Here is a 9071-nt window from a genome sequence, read left to right on the forward strand (position 1 = left end):
GAGCAGGTGGGGAACCTTGGCTTCCGCCATCACTGGAGCAAGCAAACCTCCTGCTCACTTCAGCTGTGTGGCTGCCATCCACCATCTTTGTTGGCCAATGGGAAGCGTAGCGGAGGTATGGTTAATTACCATGTTTGTCTATTATTAGATAGGATTCTAATCACACAAGATCTCTACATATACAGAAAAAGCCAGGCTAATTATGAAATAAGCTTTCATACCTTTACATTGGAAGGGTCAAATAATCCTTCAGGAATCTTTAACCGTTCTGCTCCAAAATCACAGTTATAGCCATTGGGGAATTCATAATGAACAGTTGGCATCTGTGCAGCTACTCTGAAAACACAGTAAACATCATTAAACAAAAGACAAAAACAATAAACAAACAATCCTCTTCAAAAATAATAAACTACTAAGGAATCAACTTACATGAAAGCAGAGTGAGAATACCTATTTTCTTTTCTTTTTTTTTACCTATTTTCTTTTAAAATGTTATTCCATATTTCTTTTGTTTTCTTTTAAGGGAGAGGGAGAGATAGAAACATCAATGATGAGAGTTACCTTTCAAGCAGTTAAGCATATTCTACGATTCTTTTTTTTACCTAAATACATCAACTTCCTACCTCATTTAGGAAGTATACAGTTTTTTAAAAGATTAGTATGAAGGTTTTAAAGAGCTACTAAATTTTATCTTACAGACAAAATAAGAATACATACTGTTCATCATAAGTTGAATCTGATACTTGAAGTACTGAAGCTTGAAAATCCTGGATAACACACTATGGATAAAAATAAGAAAGTTTAAGAAACAGAGTTATTGAGATTTGTCTTTGCAATCAATACTTTTGTAACATTATCTATAAAATACTTTTCTTAAGGAAATTGGGCCATGTTCCTGGATGGGAAAGAATTTCAAGGGTATAAATCTATCAAGCAAAGACTCTTGATTATCAAAGAAACCCAATTATAAGCATCTGAATTGGAAGCTAAAATGCAGAACATTTAAATCACAACAGTATGAAACAATGAAATGAAAAATAACTGGGAACCCTTGTATCACAGTCCTACGAAAAAAACAGTTTTAAAACACTGTTTTTACTATAAAAATAAGTTTAGACTTAGAAGCTAGCTTTCATTACCTGCATATATACTGTACTTGATATAACTTTACATGACTGCATATACTGTACAATTTTATTTTTAAATATATTTTTATGGACTTCAGAGAGGAAGGGAGAGGGAGAGATAGAAACATCAATGATGAGAGAGAATCACTGATCAGCTGCCTCCTGCATGCCCCCTACTGGGAATCGAGCCCTCAACCCAGGCATGTGCCCTTGACCAGAATCGAACCTGGGACCCTTCAGTCTGCAGGCCAGCACTCTTATCCAACTGAGCCAAACTGGGCACAACAATTTTAAAATTTATTTTGAAATACATGTCCTCTGGGTTGCTAAGGAGAAATATTGTCTAATACCTAGTCAAAATTGCTAATCATTTCCACAATTTTTCCTTGTACCAAACACCTATAAAAAACCTTTATCTTTAGGTGCAAAAATGTCAGGATATATTTCTGCCATAGTGAATTATGACTTTAATATCTTTTTACTGTGAGAACGGAATGTATATCTATGCTATGAGAAGTTGTTTTACTAATCTCTCCCCCTGTCAGTAAGTGCTATATGTTCACAAATGGATTTTTAGTAAAGAGAATCTCTCATTGGCTCCCTGCTATATAAAAAAATCCACTTTTTCTTTTCTTTTCTTTTTTTTTAAGAGAATGGAAGGGAGGGAGAGACAGTAAGAGAGAGACATCGATTGGATGCCTTCGGATCGAGCCAGCAAACAATGTACATGCCCTTGACTGGAATCGAACCTGAGACCCTTCAGTCCACAGGCCGATGCTTTATCCACTGAACCAAATGGGTTAGGGCAATAATCCATATTTTTTATATGGCTGGCTGATATTAGACAAGAGATTATACTTGAGCCACTCCAGGAGATTGCTATAGACAAAAACCATTTCACCACAAAAAAAAAAGTGTCCAGAATAATATAATGCTTGTTTTGCCCCAAAAGCAAAGTTCCTTCTAGGTCTCACCACAGTAATCCAAATGAATAGATAGTAGTTTGTTGACATATTTGTTTGGCAAGTATGAAAAACAACCCACCCCCCAAAAAGCCATTAATTCTGTTTCTAGAATGTCATATAAAAATGTACAGATTGAAAAGTGTTCATATTGTAGTCAAAGACTTACAGCCTATACGTCGTTCATGAAGAAGATAAGACTACTTACGTTACACATATAATTGTGCCAAGACCTTGTGACCTGCGGCAACTTCTCTTTCCTTTTCCAGTTTGCTGGTGATCCTTCGCGCACAGGTTCCTGGGTGCCAAGAGCATGGGCTAGGTTAACAGAGCCCACAACATGAGGTGAAGAGGTGGAGATAAATTCCAAAGAGAAAATTCATCAGTCATCACTTACTTTTGATGCAATCATATATGGAGGAATCAGTTCTATATTCATTTCCTGGAAGAGCTCTCTGCATTGCATGGTAATAAAGTCTCCAGCGAGAGGGGATTTTACAATGCCTATGAAACAGATTGAACAAGGCTAAGAGAGCATTCAGCCCAAACTCCCTGGGACAAATGTCCTCTGTGGATTTATGTGTGAATAATTATTTACAAGTAGAAATAGCAGAACTATCCCTCAAAGCATTCAGGAAGCCATGCATCAATTTTAAATGTACATTATATACCAACAATTTAAAGAAAATATCTCTAAAAAAGATATTACTTGAAACCTGGCATGCTTTGACAGCCCAGTGTCCTCATCTGTGTCCTCATGACAGCTAACATTGTCTCAGAGCACGCTGGTTAAATACATTTACCTTGCTGAAGGACATAGCCATCGTGCACAGGAATTGCAGTGGTGTGAGTGGCTCCACTGTCCAAAATAAGCCCAGTCGAACGCCCATTAGCAAATCTAGTTTAAAGCATTAAGGGAAAGTAAGGATCAAGGCTCCTAAAAATAAAGTTTATTAGGAAGAAAAGGTTTTATTAAGGTCTTTGCAAACAGAGGCATTATGGCTTAAGATGTGTTAAAGTAAATCTAGGGATTAAAATTGATATCAAATCATGACTGTGATTTAAAAAGAAATGAAACAGGCAGGACGGACTTCCAGAGTGGTGGTGGGAGGAGCTTGGAGAAACCTTTCTCCTGGAGAGACACATCTGGTAAGTTGGCCAAAATCAACACAGTCACACAAAGTCCCTGGAGATATAGCAAATGGCTTATAACAAACTGAGAAGCATTTATTTCACAAAATCCACAGAAACTTGGTAGGAACAGCGGGAGGCTGTGGACTTTGAGCCAGGAACTAAAACCATGGTCATAAAGGATTAAAGAGGTATTTCTGCAGTGTGGCAGCTGAGTGGCAGTTTCCATCAACAGCCACTGAATATGGGCATATCCCATTTTCCACAGCTTTGCCCAAAAACATCTTAGACCATTGTTTGGGAATAGAGCCATTCAAATATTTGCTGAGCATTTATTATTTGCCTAGTGATGAGTTTGATGTTCAATAAAGGCTAGCATTCCTTAAGCATAGAAGACTCACAAAGGTGAACCATCTACCTTTGCCCTAAAGAATACCCTGTTTAGTGAAGTAGAAATCAGTAAAGAAAGCTGTAAAAAGAATAGCTCAGGATGCCCTGTGGCGTATTGGAGACCACCTAACCAATCCCTGGGAAATCCAAGTGTAAGCTGGGGAGGGGGACATGGGGAAGAGCAGGAACACAAAGAAGGCCAGGAGGCAAGAGAGCAGGTGAGGTCAGGGAAATGCAAGTAGTTCAATATAGCCTAGAAGAATGAAGAATGTGGAAGATGATTCTAGCTTAAAGAGGCTTGCAATTAACATAGATGATAAGAGCTGTAGTGTGAAGAGTGGCCAAGAGGAAGGGTGGCAAAAATCCTGGAAAGAGCTTGCACTTAATGCAAGGGTAGTGGATAGAGAGAAATAAATGGATTGAGAGATGAGGGTGGTGGGGGATACATAGGTCTTGATGACTGATACACTTGAAGAATTAAAGAGAAAGATTTCTGGTGTGGGCAACTGGGAGTAGGATGTTACACAGAGGGAGAAGGAATAAATTTAAGGGGAGAGAAGATAAAGTCAGTGTTGGACATAATGAGTTGAAAGTGCTTACAGAAAATATTCTAGTTGGCAGCCGAGCCTGGAGCTCACAAGAAAGACCTGGGAATTTGTCACTGAATAACTGGTACGTGAAGTCAAGAAAATGGGTAAGTTAAGCCAGAAGGAGCATGCGAAGAGAGATGAAGGACTAAGGGCAAAAACACAAAGCAAACAAACAAAAAAAGGAATAAGGAATGGGTAGGGATGGTCAGAGGGAAGAAGTCTGAGAACATTAAATCAGCGGTCGTCAACCTTTCGGACCTCGTGGACCACCGGTTGACAACCGCTGCATTAAATGGTCAGAAAGAAGGTGATTTATCTTTGCTATTACTGGCCCTCAATTGACATTTTGGCACCTTTTTACTAAATGCATTCCCCAGAGTATGCAAGTTGGACAGCAAAAAACTAAGTCTTCCTTACTAGCTTAAGGTGTCAAGAACACAAGTGTGGCTGGAAGACAAGAGAACTCAGCTATCAACCATTAAGTCAGATAAAACAATGCTACTTTTCTTATTATTTGTTTTACAAAATATAATTACCGTTTTCTAAAAATGTTAACATTAATATGTCTATTGTTGGTATTCTAAACTGAACTAGCTCTGGCTGATGTGGCTCAGTTGGGTGGAGTGTTGTCCTATATACTGAAAGATTGTGGGTTCAAGTCCAGGTCATGGCACATACCTGGGATGTGGGCTCAATCCCCAGTTAGGGCAACTGATCAGTGTTTCTCTCTCTCTCTCTCTCTTTTCCTCTCTCTAAAATCAATAAATTTCTTTAAAAAAAGGCAAGAGAGAAGACACCCCAAAGTGTTCAGTTCTGAACAAGTGAGAACTGGCTCATGTCTGTGCTTAAGGAGCACCGCATTTTTACTTTAAGAGGAAAGCTACTAAGCATTACTCTTTCAAGGATACGCTGTCAAAACTGCAGTTTTGCAAAGGAAGAATGCTGGGATGTTGTAGTGTTCAAACATCAACTCTGTCAGTTTCTCTCTCTTGGCTCTAGTGTTCCACTGGAGAAGAGGGAAAAAGAAATGTAAGTCACTTCTTGTTTAAAAGCTAAAATGTTGATTTATCTCAAGATGCATTATAGCACTAGATTAACAAAAATGTACAATAAAATAAAATACCATGACAAATAATCTTCATAACAGTAGTTCTGTAATATTTAGTTAATTTATATTGGTAAATAGTTTTAATAAATAAAAATAAAAATTTGATTATTACTTAGTAAGAGGTAAAATTACCTGCTGCAGTAAGTTCTAGAAATGACCACGTTTTCAATTAAAGAAATTAAAGTATTATTAAATCTTAAGAGTAAATCTATGAATCAGCCCTTGTTCAACATTTGATGTCTCTCCTGGAGACCTGGGTATAAAAGCAGAAATGGTCTGGCTCGTGTGGCTGGCTCAGTGGTTGAAGACTGACCTATGAACCAGAGTGTCATAGTCTGATTCCCAGTCAGGACACATGCCCAGGTTGTGGGCTCTATCCCCAGTAGGGGGTGTGCAGGAGGCAACTGATCAATGATTCTCTTATCACTGATGTTTCTATCTCCCTCGCCCTCTCTCTTCCTGTCTGAAATCAATAAAAATATATTTAAAAAAATAAAATACTGAATACTCTAAAATAATTTCTAAATATTTTTTTTAAATTAATAAAGACAAGCAGATATACACTACACTTGTGACACAAGAGACAATTCATAAACCAAAATGGGAAGCAGCCTAAGGATTCTAAGTTTAAATACATCCCTAGAAAAAAACAGATAAAATAACCACCAAAATCCATTAGGATGTTTTGGTATTATTCTTTGAATATTTCATTTATTGAATATGTTAAACTTATAATATCATTTAAAAATTAATACCCCTTTCCCTAATTTTCAAATAAAATATATAAATTTCGATGTCTCTTAAAAAAAAAAAAAGAAACATTTTTCAAATGAATGGGGGCTGGAAAATGAGAAAAAATTAGAAAAGAAAGTCTTGTTCTTCTTACCGGAGCTTCTGACATGAGGACAGGATGCAGGCTGGGTTCTGATTTGACATGCATTTTGTAGGTATGATCCAAAATAGCTTGGAAGCTCTCCCAGTCTTCAACTAGAATATAAAAATACCTTCAAAACAATGCTTTATTGGAGATATACACAGCATCATTTTTTGAAATTGTTTTTCTTATCTTGTCCTTCTCCTGAATTTTCTTCTACATCCCTACATGTTCCTTCACATTCACCTTCATGGTCACCTCTTCTCTATCAGTTAAATACAGAACAAGCTTTCACAAGGAACCCCATCTTCAACACTGAACTTATACTTCTAATTCTTTCTGGGTAATGTAATACAGCTCCATGTCTTAAAATCTTTCTCACCTGCTTACAACATCAGCGTCTATGTGCAAACACTTTGACTCAGTAACAAACTCATTTCCTTGCTGTGCAGCAAAGTTAACACAGCAGGCCTGAGAAAGGCCTGGCTGCAAGGCTGAACCTTGGCTAGTATTTGGGAACTTCACTGGTAAACAAAACAGTTCCTTACACGGACACAGAGCACAGCCTAAGAGAAGACATAGCTCACTGTGCCTAAACTGTTTGCGCCGAGAATGAGCAACACCTTCTTTCCTCTGGGAGTCTGGGATCTTGGTACCTGCTAGGCACGGGTCCCGACATGACCAGCCCCAGTAAGAACCCTGGGTACTGAATCTCTAGTGAGCTCTCCTAGTTGTTACAACTTGATGCTGGGGGAATTAAGCACATCCTCTTGTATAACTGTACTGTGAGAAGGCTCTTGGAAATTTGTACTGGTTTCCTCTGGACTTCACACTCTCTTTTTTCCCTTTGCTGATTTTGTTTTTATCATTTTAGTGTAATAACCTTAGCCATGAGTACACCTATATGCTGAGTCCTATCAGTCCTCCTAGGGAATAACTTGATTTTCAAAGTGATCTTGGATATTAGCAATACACTTGCTTTTTAATTTAATTTTATTATTTTTTAAAAAATATATTTTTATTTATTTCAGAGAGGAAAGGGAGAGGGAGAGATGGAAACACCAATGATGAGAGAGAATCACTGATTGGCCGCCCCCGGCACACCCCCTACTCGGGATCGAGACCACAACCCTGGCACGTGTCCTTGACTGGAATCGAACCCGGGACCCTTCAGTCTGAAGGCTGACACTCTATCCACTGAGCCAAACCAGCTAGGGCTACACTTGCTTTTTAAGAACATAAAACTTATTTTTTGCCTTCTATTCCTACCTCAATGCATGGTACCCCAATTCAGTCACCCCAATCAAAAATCTAAAAGACTTTCTTAACTCTTCTTTTTACCTCTCCAATCACTTAAGTACCATGTGTCTCCTGGATGTCTCTGAAAGCCACCTCAGGATCCACTATCAGTGTTATAACTGAAATCCTCATTTCTCCATCTGGCTCCCAGCCACTTAACTGAATCTCTTGTCTCTAGTATCTCTCCCTCCAATCTATATACTGCTGACAGAGTAACATTTCCAGCTGGCAAATATGAACATTTACATCTGTTTAAAATCCTTTGGGATTACCCTTACTGCCACCTTAATATACCCCTGGCATAGTTTACAAGCCCTTTTATGATTGCTTTGCCTACCTTCCCTGAAACTGGCCATAAGGTACCCAATGCTACAGCCATTCATAATTGATGACATTTATAAACATGTAGGTTTCTTCCACAACTCCATTTCTTCACATATGCTGGGTGCTCTGCTTTACCTATTCTTGTCAGTCAGGCTAATTCTTTGTCGTTGATCAATATTCAGTACAAAAGTTACCTCCTTTGTGAAAACTATCATAGACCCCTAATGACAGAGTTAAATATCATTCCTCTCTAATCCCACAGATTATTAGACATAGCTATATTATAGCATTTATCTACACATTTGTATATGTACACCTATCCTCCCTATCTATGAGTTCCTTCAGGAAAAGGAACGTGTTTTATGCATCTTTGTATTCTCAGTGCCTGGAACATCAGGTTGGGGAATAAAAAAATAAATAAAAAACAGAAAAATTGTTGATTTTCAGCTTAAAATAAGCTGTTGTTTTATATCTAAAATGCACCCAGAATAGTCTATTTTATAATCAATTACATAGGAAAAACAACAACAACAACATCATACCCATCCCATTTTTCAGTGGAGAAATGGCCTCCATATTCTCCCTGGGAACACGCAGGGCATTAGTATCTATGTAATAGGTGGGACCGCCTTGTTTGCCTTTATCACCATCTATTTCCATCAATGTGCTTCCATCATCTCTTTCTACCACCATGCCAATAGCTGTGGGAAAATCCACCTGTAAGAGTCCAAAATATGATAAATTAGTTTTATCTGCTTTTACCAAGGAGTCATTCCCCCTCCCCCAACTAATGCATTTTATCATATGTGAATCAGAATTTCTGCATGAATTTAATTCTACATGAATGGCACTTACATATCCAATTAACTCTAACATCTTACCTTGGGACAGTCCTCACCAGCATAACCAGCTCTCACAGTATAAGATCCAATGTCAAAAACAAGGGCTCCAACTTCATCTGAAAGATAAGAAGATAATTAACATTAAAAACTTATAAGCATCATATGAAAAATAAGCATATTTGCTTAAAATGAGAATGTATGTGAAAACTCTATAAAAATTAAAACAGGCATTACATTCTTGAACCTAGTTTTATTTTTAAAATATATTTTATTGATTTTTTACAGAGAGGAAGGGAGAGAGATAGTTAGAAACATCGATGAGAGAGAAACATCGATCAGCTGCCTCCTGCACATACCCTACTAGGTATGTGCCTGCAGCCAAGGTACATGCCCTCAACCGGATTCGAACCTGGAACCCTTGAGT

General features: G+C 37.9%; 1 protein-coding gene across 1 annotated transcript in view; it reads right to left on the reverse strand.

Annotated features, from left to right (window-relative positions):
- ACTL6A (actin like 6A) overlaps positions 1 to 8760 on the reverse strand; it is a 14400-nt gene extending 5640 nt beyond the window's left edge. The window contains exons 1-9 of the mRNA XM_006770022.2: positions 8687 to 8760; positions 8348 to 8522; positions 6195 to 6295; positions 5109 to 5206; positions 2893 to 2987; positions 2487 to 2593; positions 2298 to 2387; positions 718 to 779; positions 222 to 336 (exon numbers count right to left, since the gene is read on the reverse strand). Of these exons, the coding sequence (XP_006770085.1) occupies positions 222 to 336; positions 718 to 779; positions 2298 to 2387; positions 2487 to 2593; positions 2893 to 2987; positions 5109 to 5206; positions 6195 to 6295; positions 8348 to 8498 (819 nt within the window). The 5' untranslated portion in view covers positions 8499 to 8522; positions 8687 to 8760. The remainder of the gene's footprint in view (positions 1 to 221; positions 337 to 717; positions 780 to 2297; positions 2388 to 2486; positions 2594 to 2892; positions 2988 to 5108; positions 5207 to 6194; positions 6296 to 8347; positions 8523 to 8686) is intronic.
- Between the last annotated feature and the right edge of the window lie 311 nt (positions 8761 to 9071).

Source organism: Myotis davidii, unplaced genomic scaffold, assembly GCF_000327345.1.
Source record: "Myotis davidii unplaced genomic scaffold, ASM32734v1 scaffold123, whole genome shotgun sequence".
NCBI classification, from domain to species: domain Eukaryota; kingdom Metazoa; phylum Chordata; class Mammalia; order Chiroptera; family Vespertilionidae; genus Myotis; species Myotis davidii.